Source organism: Saimiri boliviensis, chromosome 15 (assembly GCF_048565385.1).
Source record: "Saimiri boliviensis isolate mSaiBol1 chromosome 15, mSaiBol1.pri, whole genome shotgun sequence".
NCBI lineage: Eukaryota > Metazoa > Chordata > Mammalia > Primates > Cebidae > Saimiri > Saimiri boliviensis.
Genome location: NC_133463.1, coordinates 21,015,343 through 21,041,524, shown reverse-complemented (window position 1 = coordinate 21,041,524; position 26,182 = coordinate 21,015,343). Strand labels below are relative to the sequence as shown.

General features: G+C 36.2%; 1 protein-coding gene across 4 annotated transcripts in view; it reads right to left on the bottom strand.

The window, feature by feature from the left end:
- Positions 1-26,182, bottom strand: part of C15H8orf34 (chromosome 15 C8orf34 homolog) — a 448,873-nt gene that overhangs the window by 149,971 nt on the left and 272,720 nt on the right. For all 4 annotated transcript variants that reach the window (XM_074386744.1, XM_003942901.4, XM_074386742.1 and 1 more), the window contains one exon: positions 12,767-12,902. In XM_074386744.1, coding sequence (XP_074242845.1) covers positions 12,767-12,902 — 136 coding nt within the window. The remainder of the gene's footprint in view (positions 1-12,766; positions 12,903-26,182) is intronic.

Genomic DNA, 26,182 nt, shown 5'->3' with positions numbered 1-26,182 from the left:
GACTTGAAAATAAATAATTGTATTTTGTCAGAAATAAAGATCGTTAGTGTAAAAAAAGAATTTTCTATTATAGAACCAAGAACTTAAATGGGAACATCAAAATGTTATAATTGGAGTGGAAATATCAATATAAAACAACGCCTTAAATACATATTTATTAATAAAGTATGTTTGCCCTAATCTTTTTCACTAAAGTAGCCAAAAAGCAATGCCATTCCCACAATGCACCTTAATAAGCAGATTTTATTCTCTACTATACATTTTTGCTAACAGGAACCACGGATCCTTGGAGAAATGGCTAATTTCAAGTTTGGCACTGTAAGGCATAAGATAAGCAGAAATTTATTATACTAGAAAACAGTTTAAGGTAAACATGGTTTCATAAAGGGGTACCAAGACAATTCAAGGCAGAAGGAATAATCTTTTCAACAAATAGTGCTAGAACAACTGGATATCATGCAAAATAATGAAAATGGATCCCTGTCTCACATCATAGACAAAAAATTAAGTCAAAATAGATCATAGAATTGAATATAAGTGGTAAAATTACAAAACTCTTAGAAGATCACATAGGCATAAATATTTGGGAACTTGAATTAAGCAATAGTTTCTTAGATATGACACCACATGCCTAACTGACAGCAGAAAACACAGATAAGTTGTCAGACTTGATCAAAATGAAAAAGGTTTTTGCTTCAAAAGACACAATTAAAGAAGTGAAAAGCCTCCGAATGAGAGAAAATATTTGCAAACCATGTACCTGATAAGGGTCTAGATACGTAATATATAAATAATTCTTACAACTCAGTAATTAAGAGACAATAGCCCAAATTAAAAGTGAGTAAGGAATTGAAATAGCTACTTCTCCAAAGAAGGTATCAACATGGCCAAATGTCAATCAACTAACAAATGAATAGGTATGGAGTACTGGCTCACCTTCCTTTCCTTTGTGCTGCATCTCACTCAAGGACGTATTGAGTAAAGGAAGTGTGAGGGAGCAACAACAATTTCATTGGTTCCTTGATTTTACAATATGGTTACTTCTCATTTTTTGTGTGAGTCTATTACAATGCAGGGAAGTCAGTCCTCGGCACCCACTGGAAGGCTAAGACTCTTCCCCTACCTGAAAATTGAGTGCATAGACTCTCTCCAGACAATATACTAATTTATTTTAGATTCAGGGGTCCATGTACAGGTTTGTTACACAGATATATTGCATACTAGTGGGGTTTTGGCTTCTAGTGTACTCATCATTGAAATGGTGACCATTGAAACCAATAGATAATTTTTCAACCTTCACCCCCCTTCCAACCTCCCTGCTTTTGGAGTCCCATTGTCTATTGTTTCCATCATTATGTCCATGTGTACCCATTGTTTAGCTCCCACTTATAAGTAGAACATGTGGTATTTTATTTTCTATCTCTTAGTTCTTAAACTTAGAATAATAGCCTCCAGCTCGTCCATACTGCTGCAAAGGATGAAGAAGATTTTGTTCTTTTTCGTAGCTGCCAGTGTACTGTTTTCATGCCCTAATTTTAGGATACTTACTCTCTGGATGGCCTTTGGCTTTTCCTAAATTTCTCTTCCACATATCACAGATATTCTCTAAAGTTCCAAAATCCTGGAAAAGGAGGTTACCCTGAATGAAGATCACAGCAAAGACTTGATTAACTACATGGAGAAGCAAAAACATATCTTCAGCTCTGCTGGTATAAATTGGAAACCCTGAGGGATTCATAAACAGGCTTTTCTTGCTGATGTTTGAGGCGGCTACTGTGACTAGGAAGATCACCTTTCCCTGTCTCTCACATCATCCATTTCCTTTACATCACAGTCTTGGGAAAGGGGTTTATGAAATCGATGGATGGATGAATAGGTAGATAGAGTAAACATGTAGATTGTACATCCATAGAAAGAGGAATGATAAGAAAATCACCATCTCTATAATCAAGGTGATACAGGAGCTAGAAAGAATTATTTAGGCAGATAGTGAGGATAAAAGGAGTCCTCAGCAAGGCTTTCCTTTTAACAAAACGCATCCCCCAAATCATTTATTTTCAAACAAAAAGCAGCTGTAAAATTGAGCTGCAAACATAGGTAAGCAAGCTGGAAGCTCACACCAGTGAATGCAGGCAGCTGTGCCAATAGAAAAGGGCTACCTGAAAGCCAGGTATGTTCAACATGGAGGTTCCCTTTTCTTTGTCACCACATATATAGTAAAGAACTAGACAACATGATGCCGGCCAGGTAGAGAAACCACCTGCATGATAAAAGTTAGGGTGGGGTGGCCAGCTTCTTCTTGCTCTATGCAAATAGCACACCTGGGTCTGACCAATCTTTTGTGCCCTATGTAAATCAGAAACCATCCCCTCAAACTCATTTATAAAATCTCTGCATTTCCCCAAGGAACTGGCAATGCATTTTCTCCAGGACCCCTCTCTGCATCCCTCTCTTCTTTTCTTTTGCCTGTTAAACATCTGCTCTGATCCTCACTCTGGTGTGTCCATGTCCTAGTTTTCTGTGGCCATGGGACAACAGACCTCCGGTATCACCTCAGACAAATGACACCACTTCAAAAGTTCCTCTGTTTATTCAGGTAAAACTCAATCAGAATTAGTCTTAATATTTTACTCACTTGAACAGCCCTTATGACTGTTTCACAGACCTTCAATTTAATATTTCTTTTTTTTTTTTTCTAGTACATAGTGTGACTTCTCTGGATTTAAATGTATATTTGACTTATTTTGAGATGTATATGGCCAGTTTTTTCTCCTGAAGTAGACTTTTTTTTTTCAGAGTAGATTCTATGCTAAAAACTGAGGTAACCACTCCATTTCACTGCAACTCCACAGGCAAAAATTATCATCCCCATGTTCATATAGAATATTGAAGTCTACAGAGGTTTTTTGTTTGTTTGTTTGTTTTTTTCCTGTAGGTTGTACAGTGGTCAAGCTGAGATTTCAACACTGATATCACTTGCTTGGAAGCACCAGCTGTTTGTCATATAAGAAGAAAGGCTTTGATATTGTGTGCGTGAGTGTGCACACATGTGCATACAAGGCCCTCCCTGCCCTACAAATCACAAAGCAGCTACTAGAAGGAGTGGGGTTAAAGAGAATCTTGCATTGACTTAAAAGCAAATGCACAAGAAAATGAAATTGATGTGGCCCCCGGTTTCTGGCTGGCATTTGCTATTCTCATGTCTTTTTTCATGCAGATCTTGAATGAACAATGGAAGCAGTATACCAATATTTCTGAAGGTGAGGCTTTTTTCCAGAGCAACAGCCCACATAAAATTGCAACCAGTCACATCCGGGATGACGTAGCCATTCTAACAGGCTTTAGTTTCTCCCAGGGCACAATCATCATCTGACATTGTGCGTTGCACGTACTTGTTTGCATGTCTCATTCTAGCTGAAATACAAGTAAGTTCCTAGAAGGCAAAAGTGCTCATTTTTATTTCTAAAGCATATCACAGTATCTGACACAGAGTAGTGCTGGATAAATGCATTTGGATTCAAATTAAATGTTTCTGTCACTTGAAACATGGCAGTAGATGGTGCATTGTAAGGGAATGTGTTAACTTATCTTCCCGGGTCCACAAGGGGCGTGGTTTCACAGACCCACCTGACCTGCCTTCTTTCACGTCCCCATCCGGAAGCATAGAGGTCTTTGTCTAACTTTCGCACATGCAATCGGAAAGGTAGACTGCCCAGGTGAGCTTCTTTTGTTTAAAAGGCCCGTGAAAAGCTATGGGAGGACTGTGGGCCAAACAACCAATTGGATGTCAAAGTCAAAAAATCAATCACTCCAGTGGAAGTTTGAAGGAACTCTTATGGGACAAGAACTTCAATGGGGCAGGACTAACTCCCAGATTGAAAGACCCCTAGCCCCTCACCTGTGCAGATTTTCCCTCTCTGGGATCCCCTCCCACGGCAGCGTGGGAGCTCACTTGCTCTCTGTTTCTCTTTCTCTTCTCTGCCTTATAAATCGCTTTTCTGCAAAACCCTTTGGGTCTGATATTTACTGGAACAAGCCCACTGCACCTCCAAGGCCTCTTCCCCCATTCCTGGGCAGGGGAGCCAAAAACCTGAAACACACGGTTACAATTGTATACGTGACTCAAATGGAATCCCTTTCGCCTCTAGGCCTAGGAGGTCAGCTTTATGAAAAACTTCAAAATTTAAACAAGTGATAGCTATCCATTTTCATCCTTATCCATTTTCTTTCATGTCTGTTTTGCTCACCGTTTCTTCCCATGGGAAGTTGCTGAATATAAATGTATAAAATAGTTAAGAGTAAAAAAGAAAAAAAATAAACAAAATGAAACCAAATATATGATCATTTACATAGGTTTTCTCAAGTCAACTAATAAATAATCTAGACGATTTGAAATGAGTTCACATTCCTAAGACCTGACATTCATCTTTTTATCAGCATTCTATCACCAACAGTGATGTACTTTTGCTTTATCAAATCCACATATAACTAGAGTCAATATTTTAATCCCATGATATTTAGGAGAAATGAAGAACAATCTTCGTTTGAATTACATGAGACAAATCAGTTAAAAAACAAAAAGCTATTTAGGAACAAATTTCTTCTGGAATTCTCATGCTGTAGTTTCAGAGCCAGTATCATTGTATGTTCTCTATAATCCAATTTCTTTTAAAATGGCTTTCAGCTCCCTTTTTTGTGCACTATTGATGTTAAGCATGAAGGAATGCAAACACTTGCACCATCAAAAGCAAATAGCATCTTACCACCCGGAATGCCCTGGCATGAGTCCACAAAAACAAGATTTAACTCCTGAGAATGGCAGTGGGTAGACAGAATTAGTGGGTGGTCTTTCCAGAAAAACGGCTTATAAACTTCATTTAAATAGTCATTAATGCCTTGGTATCAGCAGTTCTCTGCTAGTTGATGGTATCTTAACTGTTATATTAAAACAAAATTCAAGACATTCAATAGAGAATTTTAATGCAAAGCTCACAATTTTGCAAATTACAATTTTTTTAAGTCATGAAAGTTCTGCTGATAATTACCGATAATTTGACTTATTGACCTACCAACACTTTACTTTTTTGATATGACTTACTGTGTACTATGACTCTTAGGCAAGAAATGCAACTTCTTTTGCCTATATAATTCAAGGATATGTAACTGTATTTGTGGAATCTTCTGTAAGTCCAGCCTGGACACTCATTGACTTTTTTAAACAACTACCTTATAAGAAATAAACTCGCCACTTACAAGAACCACTATTATATCCTATATAGCCAATGCTCTATTTACTCAAAATTGCTGTTTTATAGAGGCTTATTTCACTCATGATCTAAGGGGGAAAATAAGATGTCCTGGATTAGATTCTTTATATATCTTGATGATGAGTTATCTATTAGCCATGCACTTTCTCACTTGCCAAATAATGTCATTTCTCTGTTTAAATTATACAAATTGCAGCAATGTTCACAGCAGACTAAGGCTGTCAAGTGATAGGCTATTTACAGGATAATTTCCAGCTTAAAAACACAAGCTATTTTGTACTTTTTAACCTCATGTAAAATATTTATGAAAAAAACTTATATTTTTCTTTATTTCTTATAACTATGCTAATCAACAAACTTGTTTTACATTCTTGTTCCTTTAATTGCTTTTTTGGCACAGAACACTCTACAGACCTGTTTAATGTAGCCGGAATTTCTCTTTCCCTGATGCCTGGAAAAGTAGAAGTTCCTCCACTGGTTGTGTATCTCTCAAATCCCTCAGTTTTTCCCAGTACAATGTGTCAGCCCCGTTACTAATCACATCTTCCAATCAGGTCCTGAATGAGAAAAATTCTTTGCAGATATCTCTTTGGCATAATGATTTCAATTCCTTTAAGTATATACCCAGAAGTGGGATTGCTGGAACATACAGTAATTTTTTTTTTTTTTTTACTTTCTTGCAGAAACTCCACACTTTTCAATAATGGCTATATTAATTTATTTTTCCACCAACAGTGCACAATTGTTTCCTTTTCTCTACACACTCACTGGTACTTGTTATCTTTTCTCCTTTATCTTTTTGATAACAGCCATTCCAACAGGTGTGAGGCAATACTGCTTTGTGGTTTTAAATTTCCCTGATGATTAGTGATGATTAGCATTTTTCAGGTTATCTTTTGGCCCTTTGTGTCTTTTTCTGAGAAATGTTGATTTCAATCCTTTGCCCATTTTTAAACTGGGTTCTTTCTTTTCTAGTTATTAAGTTGTTGGAGTTCCTTATATGTTTTGGGTATTAGCCCCTTATCAGAATGTGGTTTAAAAATATTTTCTCCCAGTCTGTGGATTGGCTTTATTCAGTGTTCCCTTTGTTGTACAGAAGCTTTAGAATTAAAATTAGCATGTCACAGTGATATCTGTATTCCCAAGTTCATTGTAGCATTATTTACAGTAGCTAAGTTATGGAATCACTGCAGATGTCCATCATTGAATCAATGCATAAACAAAATGTGGTATACATACATAATGAAATACTATTCAGCCATTAATAAGAAGAAAATTTCGTTATTTGCAGCAATAAGGATGAACCTGGAAGACATTATACTGAATTAAATAAGTCAGGCACAGAAAGACAATACTGCACAATCTCACCTATATTTGAAATCTAAAAAAATCAAACTCATTGAAGTAAAGAATGGAATGGTAGTTACCAGAGGCTCAGGAGAAGAGGACTAATGAAGAAAGGGAATATGTTGGTCAAAATGTACAGAATTTTAGTTAGACAAAAGGAATACATATGTTTCAGTGATCTATTGCACAAAATGGTGACTATAACAAATAACAATGCATTATATATTTCAATTACTAAAAAAGTAGATTTTAAGTATTTTATCACAAAAAAATAAGCATGATTAGTGATGGATTTATTAACTAGCTTGATTTAATCCTTCCATAAAATAAAAATATAACAAAGTATTGTATTATACCCTATAAATACACAATATGTACAATTATTATTATTTTTAAAAACACATTAAATTATTTTAATTAAATTATATTTAAAATTTATTTAACTTAAAATTATTGCTCTTATTGCTTGATAAGAGCAATAAGGTTCTGGATATACTATATGCAAACTCACTTTCAGACACTGTGACAGTAGGGGTAGACAGATTTGATACCTTTCCTCACTCTTCATAAGGGTCACAGATGACCCTCCTATAGCAAAAGACTAACAAAAGAAAAGCATAACAAATGTATTTAACTAAAGTTTTATGTGACACGGGAGCCTCCAGAAATAAAGGCCCAAAGACTCAGGAAGAGGAATTCTGGTTTCTATGTCTTGCTTCAAGCGAGAAAAAGTGGCAGAAGGCAGGCAGAGAAAAGAAGGTCAGAGAGACCTTGCTTCTGAGGTCCTTCCAGTCTCCTTCAGTTCAAAGTACCCAACATGACAAAGTACCATATTTGGGTTAGAATGATCTGAGCCTCTGTAACCCTATGAGTAGTTTACAAGCAGGGGAATATTTGAAAAAAAGATTAAGGAAAATGAAAATCTGAAGAATGGACTCCACTTTTTATATTAACTTGGTCATTGATGGGCTCTTTGCAGAAACCCACAACATCACTTGAGTCTTATTGATTCTATATCAAGACGGTTGATAATATCTTAGTATTATAGTATTATTTCAAGATCACAACATAACCATTAAGCTCATTTATTACATTTTACCTCCCTAGTTCTGTGAGAAAATGATTTCTTGACCTTGAAACTCTAAGAAACAGCAACAAACAAAAACATTGCCACTTTACACTGTTTCATAGAACACAGAAATCCTGAAAGATGGACCAGAGATTTCTTCCCTGACCAGTCAGAAGTCTTAGGCAGAGAGAAAAGACTCAACGTCAGGAAAATGAGGCCCCTTTTTACTCAATATCTTAGCAATGTAATGTGAGCTTCTCAAAAAGATGAGGAAAAAAAAAGCATTTTAAACTACTCAAGTATTTACACAGTAATTATCCCATCCAGCCTTCCCAGTCACCCTTGGAAATTATCTCCAAGGCTATATGAACTCCGTTTCACAGTTAAACAAAGAGATTTTCTGAACTTTCCTTAAAATGGCATACCAGGTAGTTTACTGTGGATGTCAGATCTCTTTTATCACACTCAAAGCAGATTGTCTTTCTAGTCTACCTTTGTATAAACTCTTGAAAGGCATTGGTAAGTAAAGTGATATAATTTAACATTAATTATCGTAAATTTTCTTACTCATCTGCACCACACTGTCTCCAATCCCTCAATATTTGGAATTAAATCCTGATTCCAAGGCTAAAATCCGATGTCTGGTTTTGCTCTATGAATTCTGAATTCTTCTCTCATCTGTCCCTTCCCCACAAAATACAGGGGCCCACAAAGAAAGCATTGGGGATGGGCACAGTTCTCTAAATGAAGCAGTCATTTTTCTCCATGTTGGTCTGATCTGCAGCACTGAATTTCTGACTGGCTCACTCTGTCTGCATTCTGAGGGATTTCTTGTCTCTAAAGGCTGCAGGCTTCTTGCCTTAAACTCCTGTCCATAACCTGACACCCTGAGACACTGGTACCCTGTACAGACAGGAATCTGTATCTTCTGGCACCAGATCCTTCTCCCACTGGCCTTGAACCTCCTTCACCTGCATTCTTCCAGACCTGATTCATTGCTTCTCCCTGAAGTTCTACCCGAAGGAGTTTAGAATGTGTCACCCAAAAATATGCTGTTTTGGTATATTGATTACTTCAAGCTGAAGGCACTTAGAAAGAAAACAGCAAATGCTGAACTTCTCTCATCTGTCTAAAGAAAGATTCTCCAAAAGGAACCTCATCATTACCATCAATCACCTCCCTGGGAGTTTCATTAACCAAGGAAGATGAACTTTTATCACAGGAGAGGGAGACTAGGAGTTGACACCATGCCCAGATAAACTTTCTCACAAGCTATCATCAATTATCCCAAAGACCTCTTCTTTCCCCCAAAATCATTTCCTCTCCTCTAAGTTGCCTACATTCCCCATACCCTCTCCCATATGAAGAGGGTATATAAGCTCCTAAATCTTACTAGGTTTTTAGGTATTCACTTTTCTTTCCTGTGATGCCGCATAGCTTATAATAAATCTGTAGACCTTTTCTCCTGTTAAACTGCCTGTTGTGAGTTTATTTCATAGATCCACTTATCAAATGCTTATAAGGTAAAGGGAGAGTCTTTACTCCTTTACATGGTATTCCTACAATTCAGAGGTTACAAACAAAAGCCTCTAGACTTCAGACAGGTAGTATAAATGAATGACTCTAACCAGACAGACTAGAGTGTACTGGAGCATGACTGCTGGCCTCCAGGTCTAGAGCAGGAGGAATCTACTACTGTGAAATCCTTCCAGAGTATAGACCCAGGTTATCAGATGTACTAATTTTTAAGTGAAGACAGATATCCTTTTTTAAATGTGAAATTGGTAACTAACTGGTATGGCTTGAAAGTTTGTGTTCCCTCCCAAATTCATATGTTGAAATGTAACCCCTTGTGTGGTAATATAAGGAGGTGGGGACTTTGGCAGGTGATCAGGTCACAAGGGTGGAACCCTCATGAATGGAATTAGTGCCCTTATAAAGGAGACCCCAGAAAGCTAGCTCACCCTGCTGCCATGTGAGGACACTATAAGAAGACAGCCATCTATGAGGAAGCAGGTTCCTCCCCAGACACCGAGTCAGCCAGCACCTTGATCTTGGACTTCTCAGTCTCCAGAACTGGGAGACATAAATACTTGTCATTTATAAGACACAATTTATGATATTTCTGTATGGTATTTTATAGCATCCCAAAAAGACTAAGACACTAATCAAGTGATATTTCAAAATATTATGTGGGCACCTGATACAACCAGACATTCACCATTGTGCTTCAGTTTATGACTTCTACCTCTGATAATTGCTCAGCCCTGCTTAGAAAGTATAATTCTTACAATTTTAAATGACTTACTTGCAAAAAGAGAGGTAGGGCAGTGACATGGATTGCTGTTGGAGAATTGATGATGGAAAGCTTTGATAATCACATCAATGTATTACAAAAGTAATCTACCCAAAGTAGCACCATGAGACAGTTCTCCATGTGTCTCTCATATTTAAAGACATTAACAGCCTTTTTTTTTTCAGATCATCTGTTCAAGAATATTTGTATAGCATGGGGTCCCCAACCCCCGGGCCATGAACTGGTACTGGTCTGTGGCCTGTTAGGAACCTCCTGGCACAGTGGGAGGTTAGCAGTGGGCAAGGGAGCATTACCACCTGAGCTCTACCTCCTGTCAGAGCAGCCGTAGATTCGCACAGGAGCATGAACCCTATTATGAACCATGCATGAAGGGATCTAGGTTGCATGCTCCTTATGAAAAACTGATACCTGATGATCTGGAGTAGAACAGTTCTATCTCAAAACCACCCTATCAACCATCCATGGAAATATTGTCTTCCATAAAACCAGTTCCTGGTGCCACAATGGTTGAGGATTGCTGATCTAGTACACAGCCTTGGAGGATACATGTGGAGGCCCTCCCTGGAGCAACACACAGAAATGCTAATGGTCTGTTATAGAATAGTCACATTTTCTAAGCTCAGGTTCCTTTTATGTAATATAATCTTTTGCACTATTTGTGTTACTCTGCGAGAACTGTGGCTCAGGAAACCAGCAAAGATGCTAATATACTGGTTATTATTATTGCTTTAAAGTCAAGTCCTTGGTCTCTGACCCAGGAGTTTCATGACATTTCCTAGTATGCATAAAACAGTAGTAGACTAACATATAAAGTTGTAAATGCAATAAAATCTCAGATTCTTTGTAGTTCTTGACAAACAATACTTGGGTTTTTTTTCTTTAAATTCTAGCCATAGTAGCTGCTCTAAAATCAACAGTCTGGAATCTTCCCTATGTTTATCACATTTATCTGAATCAACGTATTTCTCCTTTGCTTTTGAAAGTACAACAATGCATTATTCTCCATTGAAACAGTCATGAACTTTCATCATTTCAAACACCTCAATCTCTTTATATATCATTGTTTTTATCTATTTTAGGCCTTCATCTTCACTTTTAGACAATAGCTTGGTACTTACCAATAAAGCAGAATGACTAGTAGGCAGACTGTCAACCTATGCTGCCTCGAGTTTCAAACTGTGGTTTTCCACCTATTGGTTGTATTACTCTGGACACATTATTCAATCAGTACGTGCCTCCATTTTCTTATTTATAATATGGGAATAGTAATAATAATTAATTCTGAGGATTATCTGCAAATTAAATCAGTTTACACATTTAGTGTGTTTAGAATAGTATATGGTTTATAGCAAGAATGTAATACATGCCACCAATTATTATTCAGTTGAATATTTGTTGAAAAATTGTGTTATGTTCTGACTTTAAATGCAGGATGTTTGTGATTTACAGTCTATAACTGAGAAGCTGAATGATAATTTAGGGCTATGAAGGTGCTTGGTCCTTTTGCAGTTCAGATCCCCAATAGATTAGAAAAACACTTTTTTATAAACTTTGCCTTTTGGAAAAACCACCACCTCATATCCCAGTCTCCTACAAATGACATGAAAAACCAAGCATCAACCCCTCTCCAGTCAAAATGTAAATGTACAACTATGCTACAAAGTTTAAAACAAAGTGTCAAATAACTCTTCCACAGATGACTGTGTCCACTCAGAATGCTTACATATTATCACATACATATAAGAAGTTTTCTTCACAGTCCTACTAAAAAGTCAATCCATCAAATATTACCTGTCTGAAGCAATGTTTCCATTGCTGTTTTCACTATGTTACGCCATTTATCTTGATGGCCTAGAATAACATCTCCTGATTTTCTAAGAGCGGTCCTTTCCATTTTTCTAAGCCTGTGAAAATTAAAATAAAACTTCCAAAGGAGTAAAGCAAAAGAGAGAGAGCTACAAAAATCTGATTTGGTTTTCCTGCAGTCTTCCTCCGTCCCTATATCCAAGCAGCTAATCTCCTCTCAAACAGCACAATAGAACAGCTAGACATAAAGAAAAGGAGATAAAATTGGCCCGCCAGTACACTGCTCTTGCTAATCTGGACCATTTACATAAGGGTTAGAAAGCTTGTTTTATCATTTAAACAGGCTTAAAAGCCTCTTTGCAAATGAGATTTAGTTCCTATGAAAGAATGAATTCTAGCTATTTGGTGAGTTTCTGCTAGACCAGCACTGGGAGCTGACTTGGCAGTAACTACAAGCTACTTCTTTGGCCACATACAATATATGCAAAGATTGCTTCCAGCTGCCAAAACTGAAAAGCATCAAGCTGATTAAATTCTTTCCAGGAGTTGAACAGGATGAGGGGCAGGTTAAGAGGTCAATAATATCAGATCTTAAACTGTACCTGGCCAAACTCTTCCTCTATGCAGGTGCTTTAAAAGTGGCTTTGAATGTACAGAGCCCTTAAAATTTCTTTGAAAGAGAACAGAATGGTGGACAGCAAATGAAATTCAGAGACAGAGAACATAAATGGTCTCAAGCTGTGAAGTGAAGACAATATAAAGTCTTTGATTCATTGTTGGTCTGAGTGGTACTGGGCACAGGATAAACTGCATAACTAACTCCCTAGCCAATGTTAGCACAAAAGATCACTGGAAGGAAAAGATGTTCTTAACACAGAAGAGTACAGTCTTTGCATCCAAATCTTAGATTTTAAAAATCAAGATCATGTTTATATATACTATACCTATTATGTCTTTTACCTGGCACACCTTGAACAGATGTTCAGTGTGACCTTGGCCTGAGGCTCAGCAGGGTAAGTAGGACGGCCTTGGTTAAATTTGCTCCCAGAAGGTACCAGGGTTGTTACTCCCTCCATTCTTAAATCATTAAGATCCTCTGTAACAACACAAACAATTACAGAGAAAAAAATTAACTCTAGTGGAATTGAGGAGAAAAGTTCATGTTTTCAGGTATCTGCCATTAGTTTGTTAAGCAAAACAATTTATTTCCCCTTTGCAAAAATCTAACTTCATGTATCAATTATATTTTTCAAATTATTTCTAGAGGTAGTTGGACACAAATTACATATGAAGATTTACAAGAGACAAAATGATAAGAGACTGAATATACAGAGAGTGAGCAGAGCACATGTGACCACAGACCACTGACTCACAATGTCTGCCATACCCACTGGGGAAAGCAAACTATAGCCTCTGCATCAATCAGCCCCAAGTGGTCAAAACTTGGTCAATGATTGCCAGCTTTCCTATTTTTTGTTGTTGTTGTTTTCAACTCAGAACTAACCACACAAAACCAAATATGTTTCAAAACCAATTGCATAAATCTTCCGCTTCTAATCAGTTTGCTTTCAGGTTTTCCATCAACCTCCAATCAAAATGTAACTGAAGACTTCCCGTTTTTCATTCTCAATGTTTGCTTTCTACATTTACCTGGGGAGGACAGCAGTAAGCCTGAATAGTCATGCCCCAAAGGTTTGCTGAAGCCCACTTCTGTTTTTCCCAGGCCCTCAATCAAGAATGAAAAGACCTAAATTTTCCCCTGAGATTCAGTTCTGATGCAATATGTATTTGATCTCCTACTTCATTCAGAGAAAAAGGAAGCTTGTAAAAAGGATTCCAATTACTTACTCTTGGCTTTAGCACAAAAGAGATATAAAGTTTCAAAAGATAAATCATAATTTTTCCAAGACTCTAATTCATTATTGAAGGCATAATGCACGTGAGGAGGAAAAATCACTGTCTTCTGATGACTAAAGACCATAAAAACATCCTAGATCCCTCAAAAAACAATCAAGAGGATTGCATGTTTTAATCAGATATTACAAGCAAGTGTCAAATTCTTCTTGAGATGGAGACAACTCAATCTAAACAGGAACTGGCCTTTTGGAATCTGAGGAAGGCTTGTCAACAGACTTCTTCCATAGGCACCTCCAAGTGAAAGCCTTATTGTCTACTTGTGCGTAAGCAAACTGGAAAAACACTTAGGGTTTTAACCCAACTTTATGGGAGTCATCAAAACGTATCACCTTGACCTGGTTACTAAGGCTTAGTCCCCTTGTTTAAGAGCCTAGGTGCCAATTCGAAACCTGGTGCTTCTGTAGAGCTAATTACAGGCTCCCCTCTTAATCTCATGGTTCCTTATGCAATACAGACATTACTGCTGCCTCTGAACACATACCACTTTTCAGCCAGCATTAAACACTCATGAGAGTTTGTTACTCTCTCCCTCTCACATTACTATTCTCCACTAGAACACCCTAGTTTTGCTACTCTCCTGCCCTTACCAGAAGAATTCAACCCATGATTTTCTTCCCTCAGTTAGGATACTTTCTACACTTCAGTATTTTTAAAGACTGCCATTGAAAACCCCGACTCAATATTATTTGTTGCTGGATCATATTTCAAACTTGAAACTAGAGATTATCAAGCAGGGTATTCTACCACTAATTTATGTGCCTACGAAATATAGTTCTCTATCAGGTAAAATTAGTCCAGATGGCAGAGATACTGTACTTACCTGAGTCTGTTAACTGGACAAAGACCTCAGAGTAAATATATATACAGGTGCAATTTAAAAAAAATACATGACTTTGGGATGCTTTGGAAACAAAGGGTTTCTTCTCTGCTAGAACCTCCATCAAACATTGAGAAGATATTTAAAATACTTTTAGATATACTCCTGTTCCATTCAGAGGTAGTTATTATGAAGATTGAAGCTAATGATAATATAAATAATATAGAAACTAAAAGAAATGTTATAACATATTATTTTGCCAAAGAAGCAGCCTTAACCAAGGTTATGAACCTACCTACAATTTTAAAGAATAAATACCTGGAATCATTCTAAGACACAATTATAAAATATCAACATTTAGCCCCTGATTCTGAAAAATATAAAAATACAGTTCTAGCTTTATTCAGATAATCTTTGGCATTTTTGGTGGCACCAGATGGCTTCAAATAAATACTAGTTAAATTTCTCCATGGAATGACTCATCATGGTACAGATAAACTGGTTACAATCTTAAAGCTTCAGAGTAGACAGCTGACTCGAGACCTTCAGAGGGAGGTAACGACCTCAGAGAGTAGACAGCTTCTGCCCACAATATTGGATCAAGATCTCTGGTGTAATTGCTACTTCGTTTTTTATCTACTTAATGACTATCATTCTTCTCATTTTCTAAAGACCACTGATAGTCACCCACCCACAATGACCCTTTTTTTCTTTTCTTTTATTCTTATTAAAATTTCAGATTAGAGCATAACCATTGTCTAATACTAATCTTGGATTATTCTAAATAGTAATCTTCAAGCTCACTGATTGCTGGATATGCTATCCCTCACCAGACTACCATCATCAAGAACCCTTGGAAAATTTCAGTCTCATCAAATGAGACCACAGGGAATTAAAGCCAATGGTACTTCCACTTGAACTAACATGGATAAATCAACCTGTGACTTTGCGAATGTCCCTCTCACAAAAAGAACCTATTACTCTATTAATTAGACTTTGTAATTCTAAATTTGAATTCAGCAACCTTCATAAAAAGATGAATCAATTACTTGTCATCTGGAAGAGACTATGAGATTCACATATGTATCCCAACTAATGAACAGCCTTGATTCCAACCTCAGGTCATGAACAATTTCTTTTTTCTGGATCCCTGCATGTTCCTACCACACACTACTTTCCTTGCGGCTAGATAGCTAGTCCTGCTTGCTTCATGTACACATACCTCATGCATTTTAAAAACAGCATTACAAATCTTACCGGTACACAGACCCCTAATTCTAAAGATGATCAAGCCTGGAAATTTTAACTCTAATACAAGCTCCTAAAGGAGGCCACCCTTTATTATTGGAGCACTTTACTTGGAGGTGTTATTGACTTATTGTTTATACAAACAACCAAGGCAGTTTCCAGCAATAGGAATCATGCAAACAAAAGCCTATAAGACATATATCACTAATGCTGGCAGAAACTGTAAGTGATACTACCTCTACCTAGATGGAATACAGGTCCATCTCAACTGTTGGCAAGACAATTGAACAATCACATTGTTTTGGATTTTTTTTTTTTCACTAGTCACAGCGGTATCTGTAGCATTGCTGATACTTCTTGCTATACTTGGATCAGTGAAACAGGTAAGGTAGAAAAGTCTACGTGCCAGCTTGACAAAAGCCTACTTGGTTCTCTAAGTTTGGTCCTTGTGGATTGTGAGATTTGTTATTTTACCTTGGGTTGGACAATTCAAGTTCTTGGTTCTGAAGAACCAAGTCAATAACCCCTCTGGTTCTGAAGAACCAGGTCAATATTAAAATGACTTAAATTGTTTTTGCTTTTATTATGGTGTTCATGATGCTGGTATATTAAATTCCATATAAAGTCTTAAAAGTTTGTACATGGCCACTCTCATCAGATGACCACAATGATGATGCAACAACAACAAAAAATAAGATCTTGTGATATGAGTAAGAGTACAAGTGAACGAGAATCAAGCAGTGAAGGTCTGGATCTCTCACCTTACCTTTTGAACAAAAAAGAGTGACCAAAAGAGGTGAGATTGAATATGCATACAGACAATAGGTGGATCATAGGCAACATTAGAATATTGACCCACAACCTCTGCAGCAATTGGCTCAAAACATTCAGGACTTGGTCAACAAAGATCAGTTTCCCTTGTTTTAATGCTATTTCCAACTCAGAACCAACTGGAGAAAGTCAAATATGCTCCTCTCTAGTAAGCCTTTCTTTAGCTGTCTCATGTCAACAACTTCCAATCAGAACATATTCAAAGCTGTCCCTTTAAAAATTATTATTATAAGGTCTTCCTACTCCCATGTATCCCTTTGGGTCTCTGGTAAATGCAAGTGATAGTGGCTGACTCCCATGCTATAACAAGCGCTGAATAAATAGATAAATGCTCTCTGCTTATTCTCATTTGTGTAGTCTTTATTTCCACAATGGCAACCTTCAAATATCTAAAGGTTTGTCATAGAGAAGAGATATTAGAGTTCCACCTGCTCCTGAAAGGAATGGGTATAAGAGGAGAGTGTGTTTCTCATCAGTATAACAATCTTCTAACATTTATAGTTGCTCAAAGGTATACTGTACAGTGCTGTGTAGGAGATGTGATTACCCTGTTCCTGCAAATGTTATAAGCAGAGGCTGAATAATTGTTTATAGTATGCAAATTGGTGTTTTGCAGAAGCATTGTACTAAATGGTTTAATCCAAATCTAAGCTTCCCATACATTCTCATTATAATTCTGTTAAAATACATCTGTTAAAAAGAAGACATTGATTATGTAAAAGAAGAGTGTTTGTTTAAATGAAGCAATCACCTTTTGGGGGCCATTTTCTTATGGATTAGAACTAAAAGTTGCTTTCTTGGTTTTTATCCTGGAGCCACAAAGCACACCACACTGACTTATTAATGTCATTCATATTGATATGAAGAAATTATGTGGTTCATTCTGGGTTAGGGAGCCCAGACATGCTGGCCCCTCATTACCTTTGAGGATGTGTTCAAAGGCCAAATCCATCAACTATCTACTTGCTTCTGTACCATTTTTCTACTAATAAGATACAGAATGATGGTATGGAGCTCCATAACAATTATCTAAGCATTTTTATATTGTTTGACATATGTAGAGAAGGTAATAAGACATGAATTTTATGATGCAGTTTTATGAGCAGTAAAAACTCCCTGCCAGAACTCTCCTTTCATGTGCAAATTTGAGTGTATTTAATGAAAATTTTTGAAGATTTTCTAGCAGCTCCTCACACCCCTTCTGGATAGCACCTATTTTTTCCAGTTCAGAATAACTGTCACAGTGTGAAAGAACAGAGAACCCTAGAGTCAGAAGCCTTCTGGAATTCATTTGCTGGTTCACTGGAGACTTCAGAGTGCTGTAAGCTGAAACTGCTTCAACAACTGCTATAGTTCTTGGAGTGTCAGATGTGACTGTGGTGATGGCAGTGAAATTAGCTCCTGCAGTCTTAGGAGAAGCCTAACTCTGAAAAATATCCATTCATGTTTTCTTTCTTTATGAATATTCATTATTTTAAAGAAGGTTAATGAGCTCCTAATTACTACTGAGTATTTCCCAATCTCTAAAGGGTGACAGAACCATAAAAAAAATTGTTTAGTCATGGGAGGATACTAATAATCTATGTCTAATTTACAAAGAACAAAAATAAAATACAAATCTAGGTCTCACTAGCTCCATTTCCTTAGCAATGTTATTTAAAGGAGCAGTTGTCTAGGATTAAGTAACTAAGAGAAAAGAAAAAAAAAATGCCTAAACTTAACACATTTTGGAAAGTTTATGAAAATGGAAAGGGAGAAAAACAAATTAAATAATTTAAGATTTTGTCCAAAGACTTTTTAATACTGCATAAGTAAAGGGAGGAAATACTAAGAACATATTCTAGATGTAGAAAACAGAATCTTTGAATGCCAATGGTATTGAAGGAGGTAAAAATATGCCATTCTGACATGTTGACTATTTTGAATAAAAGGCATTTGAAACACAGCAGATGCAAGAAAATTACTCTGATCTTCATTCTATTTCTTAAAAACACACAAAAAATGAAATTTCCACGTGAAAGATGCTCACCTTATACGATAAGAAAAGTAGCATTCTTATCATCAAGAACAAAAATGTGGAGACTGAGAATTCTGTATAGATCTTTTAAAATATCTCATCCTGTAAGCCTTCCCATATTATTTACTAGATTCTTCACAATTTACTATTCTTTGTCTGATTCAGTATATAAGTGATTGACTCTGTTTTTTGGATCATCATTTCCTTTTGAGGGCTCCCATGCCATATAAAACTATATTAAGTATTAAATAAATCTGTACAATGTTCTTCTGTTAATTTCTATTGGTCAGTTTAATTCTCAGGCTCAGCTCCTATGCCATGTAAAACTGTATTGAGTATTAAATAAATTTGTATAATTTTCTTCTGTTAATTTCTATTGTGTTAATTTAATTCTCAGACTCAGGCAGAAACCAAAAAAAAAAAAAAAAAAAAAAAAAACAGAAAACAAAAACTCCTACAAGGGAAGAGGTAAAGTATTGCCTCTCCTATAGTATCAGAACTTTTCTTTCTCCTTTTATCTTTCTTCCTCTCATTTCCACTCTTTCTTTCTTTCTTCCTTCCTATTTGGGGGCTTTTTTCCCCTAAAACATTATCCAAAATATTCTCTACAATGTCCAGACCAATACTATAGATATGCCAGATATTGCATCTTTGGTTGCAAGTAGATAGAAATTTAGTCTGTTAAGAAAAAACTTTAGCCAACTAGAAATTTCTTAGAAGCAATTAGAAATAGTTTTCACAACAAAGAAATGTGTAGTTCTTAAGATAACAATGGTAAAGAAGGATAAAAACCAATATGAATTTTTAAAAATATACTTGACCAGTTTTGATGCTTTGAAATTGAACTGTTCAGTAAGTAGGAGAAGATTAAAAAGATAAAATTATGTGATCAACCCCATCCCAGAAGAAAAATAAATATTTTAAGTGTTATAAGAAACACGTAAGAAAGCAACTGGGTTTGGGGGGGAAATGCCAGATACTGTCTTTTGGCAATTGGCCTTATTCTTACTAGCTTCCATGCTCCCCAGTATAGCAGAGGCTAAAAAACTAAGAATTGCATTTCTTGCACTCTTTTACTATCTAGTTCTCCACATAGGGTTTAGGATTTGTCAAGCAGCTACAGTCACTAGAAGATTTAACAGGTAGAAGAGAGGTACAACCATTTATTTTCCTCTAGCAGCAGTACTAGTTGGGTAGATTTTGTAGGTACAAGGTTGTTGGTTATTTTTTAAAAATCTCCATACTTCTATTAATATTACAAAGGATGTATGAAATCTGAAGCAATTTCCTGGAGTTTTCTAACTTTTATGTGGTAATAGCCAATACCTGCAATGCTCTAGCAGAGGGTCTCCTTGAGGGCTCCACCCTTGCTGCAGACATTCAGGTATCTCCATACATCCTCTGAAATCTAGGCAGGCGCTCCCAAAGCTAAACTCTTGTTTTTTGCACAGCAGCAGGCCCAACACCACGTGGAAGCTGCCAAGGCTTGGGGACTGCACCCTCTTAAGCCATGGTCTGAGCTGTACCTTGGCGCCTTTTCGCTGTGGCTGGAGCTGGAGTGGCTGGGTGCAGAGTGCCATGTCCCAAGGCTGAAAAGGCAGTAGGACCTTGGGCCTGACCCACAAAACCACTTTTTCCTCTTAGCCTGCCAAGCCTGTGATGGGAAGGGCTGCTGTGAAGATCTCTGACATGCCCTGGAGATATTTTCCTCATTGTCTTTGCTATTAGCATTGGGCTCCTCATTACTTATGCAAATATCTGCAGCCAGCTTGAATCTATTCCCAGAAAATGGGGTTTTCTTTTTTACTGCATGGTCAAACTACAGATTTTTAAAACGTTTGCACTTTGCTTCCCTTTTAAATGTAAGTTCCAATTTCTGATCTTTTCTCTGTGAACAAATATAGGCGTACACTTTTATCAAAAGCCAGGCCACCTCTTGAATGCTTTGCTGCTTAGCGATTTCTTCTACCAGATAGCCTAAATCATCTTTTGCAAGTTCGAATTTCCCCAGATCTCTAGGGCAGGGGCAAAATGCCACCAGTGTCTTTGCCAAGGCATAAGAAGAGTGACCTCTGCTCCAGTTCCCAAAAAGTTTCTCATACCCACCTGAGGCCACCTCAACCTGGACTTCATTGTCCATATCACTATCAGAATTTTGGTCAAAGCTATTGACAAGTCTCTAGGAAGTTCGAAACTTTCCCACATCTTCCAGTCTTCTTCTGAGCCCTCCAAACTGTTTCAACCTCTGCCATTACCCAGTTCTAAAGTTGATTGCACATTTTTAAGTATCTTAAGGCAGTACCTTACTTCTGGTACCAATTTTCACATTGTATAAAAACTTTCCTGAGACTAGGTAATTTATAAAGGAAAGTAACCAAATCGACTCACAGTTTCACATAGCAGAGGAGGTCTCAAGAAACTTATACTCATGGCAGAAGGTGAAGGGGAAGCAACACATCTTACATAGTTATAGGAAACAGAGAAAGCAAGGGGGGAACTATCAAACACCTTTAAACAATCAGATCTCAAGAGAACTCCCTGACTATCAGGAGAACAGCATAGGGGAAACCACCCCCATAATCCAATCACATCCCACCAGATCCTTCCCCCGACACCTGAGGATTACAATTCAAGATGAGATTTGGGTGGGGACACAGAGCCAAACCATATCAATAGTACTTTTTGGAATGTTATGCAGCTAATATGACTGTAACCTGAGCCGTATAGAGATAGCAGAATGTAATATTAAAACAGAATTTAGCCTTAGATGATAAAAGGAGATTATCAATAATTATAATAATTATATTATTATAATAATCATGAAGTGAGATATCAGTTCTGTGTTTCAGAAAGATAACTGGCTGGGCACAGTCTCTCATGTCTGTAATCCCAACACTTTTGGATGGAGGTCAAGGTGGGAGGATCACATAAACCCAGAAGTTTGAGACAAGCCTGGGCAACATAGTGGGGCCTTGTCTTTATTTGCTTATTTATTTATTTTTATTTTTGAGACAGAGTCTTGCTCTGTTGCACAGTCTGGAGTAAAGTAGCACAATCTCGGCTCACTGCAACCTCCACCTCCCAGGTTTAAGTGATTCTCTTGACTCAGCCTCCTGGGTAGATGGGACTACAGGTGCATGCCACTATGCCTAGCTAATTTTTGTATTTTTAGTAGGGACAAGTTTTCACCATGTTGACCAGGCTGGTCTCGAACTCCTGATCTTAAGTAATCCACCCCCTTTGGCTTCTCAAAGTTCTGGGATTACAGGCATGATCCACCAACCCTGGCTGGGGCCCTGTTAAAAAATAGCTGGGCATGTTGGGGCATGCTTATGGTCCCAGCTACTCAGGAGGCTGAGGTGGGAGAATCACTTGAGCCCAGAAGGTTGAGGCTGCAGTGAGCTCTGATCTTGCCACTGCAATCCAGCCTGGGAGACAGAGTGAGACCCTGTCTGAAAAAACATAGTATGAAAGATAATTGTAGGTATATTTATTAAAAACCAATTAAATAAATAATTTGCTAAATTTATAAAAAACAATTTTAGGACTTTTTTTGAACATAGTATTATAAATAATATAGCCATTATAAAATATTCCTCAATGAAATAAATATATTCAACTAAAACATTCAGTGAATGAGTTAATGAATATATTACTCATAACTATAAGTGCATTTCTTATTAAGATATTCTTACTTAAGACTATACAATTATATATTCAACTAAATATCATGGATATATTTTATATAGTGAATATATTTGATATATTCAATATACTGTAGGACTATACTGTTCAATTCATGAGTCACTAGCTACATGTTATTATTGAGTCCTTGAAATGTGGCTAGTCTGAATTGAGTTATGCTGCAAAAGTTAAATATACACAGAATTTCAATGAAATAGTACAAAGAAAATAAGCTAAATATGTAATTTATAACTTTTCTATTGACTACATGTTGAAATGATAATATTATGGCTATATCAGGTTGAATAAAATGTGCTATTAAAATTAATTTTACTTGTTTTTTCCCTTTTCTAGTGAGTACTAGAAAATTTTAAATTACTACATTGTTTCAATTATATTTCAATTTGTAACTCATTATTTTTCTATATGACTCTGCTATTTTAGAATATATATCTCGAGTATATTAATAAAAATTATATTTTAAAGTAAACTCTCCTATGTTCTGTTGCTTTATACTAAATATTCCTTAAGTTGATACAAAGAAGAAAACATTCATGGACTATATTTAACAATAATATTCATGAGGTAAATGAAATCATAGTCATTGATTCTATTGAAAAGAATATTTTAAAATTATTTGCTTTACTCTTATCTGGCTTTTTTCTAAAGCCCTTACATTACTTCACTTTGTACACATATACACACACATATGCACACACTTAAACATAAACTCAGATTTGCATACAGAAACATATATACACACATCTATTAGGTTTATTTTAAAATATCTTTTTCTTTTCTGACATATTAGAATGGAAACTTGATCTTTCCCATTTATTATTATAATCTCAGTTTCTTAGAAGTATGTCTAGCACAGAGTAGGCATTCACTGATATTTATTGATCATAAGATTTTGTATAATTTGATAATTAATTGATTATCTGATAAATTGATTTTTACATAGAATTGACTTTTGGAATATTAGTTTTTGAAGGATACATTTGTTGCACTTACAGCCATTGGAAAAATTGTAAAAACTAGAAAAGGGAGATATGATGGGAAGCAGGGATGAGAAGTAAGAAGAGAAGGAAACGTATTGAAAGGTAATTTCAGAGGCAGATTCAGTAGGATGTATTGAACAATTGAACATGATATCTAAACAGGTTTCTCCATCTTACCCCTTTTAGGGAATACAGGAAGAGATAGTGCTTTTGGTTTCATACATGCTGAGATAGAACTACCTTCAATACATCCATATGGGTATCTGGTAGACACTCAGAGGGACAAGTCTGGATCTAGTGAAGGGGTTTGGAATGGAGCTATAGACCATCTGGCTGAGGAAACCTGGGATAGTTATCATCCCAGTAGTTAAAGTCGAGCAGTGACACTTCTTGCATCTAACTATTTTTACAAGTAGAATGTGTGCATTATATGAATGTTATATTTAAGAACTTATAAATAAGAAAGGACTACATTTTTTCTTTTACATAATGTGAAGCCCAAAGCAGTAATTTATTTTTAAAGGTAGGCTTTAAAATTGTGTTGCATCTTCTCAATTGCTGAAACAGTATTGAGGAAAACCAACTAATTTATGACCAAAGACATGTGAGCTTTTTATCTTCACACAATAGCAAATAACTAAGAATTAATCAAACAAAAAAAGTGTTTTGATTTAATTTAAGGAAATAACAGCTGCCTAGATAAAATAATCCCAGGACTTTCATTCAAGTATAATCCATGAAATAATTTGCAGCTGCTTGAACTAGACAATGTGGGAGATGAGTGAATTTTCACATCTGTTTCAAGGAACTTTATAGCTAAAATTAAAAGCTTTCCAAATATTAGTCCCTTCACAGTGATTCAGTGATGGGTTACATGAGAATTTTATGGCAGTTTTCCCCTGCATTGCAATTGGTTTGTTGATTTACATCGATAAAGCTGATTTGGTCAAATGTTTTAAGCAGATGTTATACATTCTGAGTGAATTATTAAAAATAAAGCAAATGTTAAGAAAACAGATCAGGACTTACACAAGTTTAAATAAAACATGTATGAAAACATTTTTGTTATGTGAGACAGCTACAGTTCCCAAAATTGGGAAAAGAAAAAAAGGAGAATGAAACATAATTCACTTTGTTGGGACATTTTCTGGTTGAAAGATGAAGGAAAGATGTCCAGGGCATGTTTCTGTTGGTTCTCTATTTTTACAATCATACCTTAAATATGAATTTAGCATTCTTCTTTAGTACCTCAGAATAGTACAACTTCAAGCTCATAAATAATCAAGTTCATAAATAATAAGAACAAAATACATGTCAGAAATTATAGCTTTTAACTTTTTGGATTAACCTTAGTTAAAAAAACAATTTAAGTTAGAATTGCATTTGAAAAAAAGAGTTTTGTGGAATTTAAGTGCTGCATTGAAATTTTCCATTCTAATAACATAAGAGTGAGTAGGTCACAGGATATTTACTCTGCTTGACCACATAAGATCAATAAACGAAGAAAGTGATTAGACCAATTAAGTTAGGGGAAATGTTTATGTAAATTTAAATTTACATTTACATATATTCCATGTCTTCAGAGTAAAAAACTTTCTGAGATTTTCTTTATTACTTGCCAGTTCTTTTTTAATTTCTTTGAAAGTAACCATTAATAGCCAAACACATGATGACCACAAACTTGTAAAAATGTATAGGCTAGAATTTGTTTGCTTAGATTGCAAATGAATCACAAGACTTCTGCTAATTGAACCCCTCATTATTTAAATTGTGAAGGCTCTTCTGTTAGTCAGAAAAATAAAGACATCTGGGACTGGTTTTCTTCTTCCAATCTGGAAAAAAACACCAGTTCTAGCAAATTCAAATCCAAACACTATCCAAAACTGGGTTTCTGCATCAGATGCATCTTTATTATTCTTAGTTTTCACACACCACCAATACAAAAGATTACATTGTATATACTTAAAAAATTACTTTTGTTTCCTGTAACTTTTGTCACCCTGTGAAGGTTTGATAGAGATTAGAGATTGTGAACAATTCTCCTTTACAAAAATAACAGAAATTCCTGGCCCGTGAACTCATGTCAGGGGAGGGTTATACCTGGCCTGGTGTAACTTAAAGTTCAGTAATAGTTTTAATTGAAATGCAACACATTGTAAGCAACACAGAAATCCAGAGACAATGTCGGAGGAGGAGTTGTTGTGTCAGGGACCAGATTTAAGGGGCAGCAGGCGAAGGTAACAGAAAGGAGACCAGCACAGAGGGTAGAAGGGTTCGGGAATACAAACGGAAATCAGAGTGAGGAAAGCTGGGCAGAACGTTCAGAGCGTAGACCTGAATAGGGCAAAGATGATAGCTAGGTAGTCAAGAGGAGAGGTTGGTTAACCTAAAAGACTGGGATTACATAAATTGTTGATTATTATAAGATGATAGGTAAAAATGTGTAATTTTTTCAAATATGAAAACCACTGCAAAATCTTGCAAAAGCCCACCATTTTAATGACCATTTTAAAGTATATTTATTCAATTTGAATTCTCCCAGGATTTATCTGGATAAAAAACATCATATATTTAAATGTTTAATATTTCTCGAGGGTTGAATCAGTCCTTTCGAAAAGCTTTTCTCTCCCAGCATTTTAGTTATGGAAGTTTTGTTGGCCCGATTAAGTACAATTACATAGCAGAAAGCATTATTTCAGTCACTATAAATGATACCTCAAACATATTTACCCTTTTTAGTTTCTAAACTAATTGATAATCCTATTTAATAGAATTTTTATATTCTTACAGCCCCTGTATTAATAAATAAGTTCCTATGTTGAGAACTTCCTATGTGTACTTTATTAATGTGTTGATTGCTA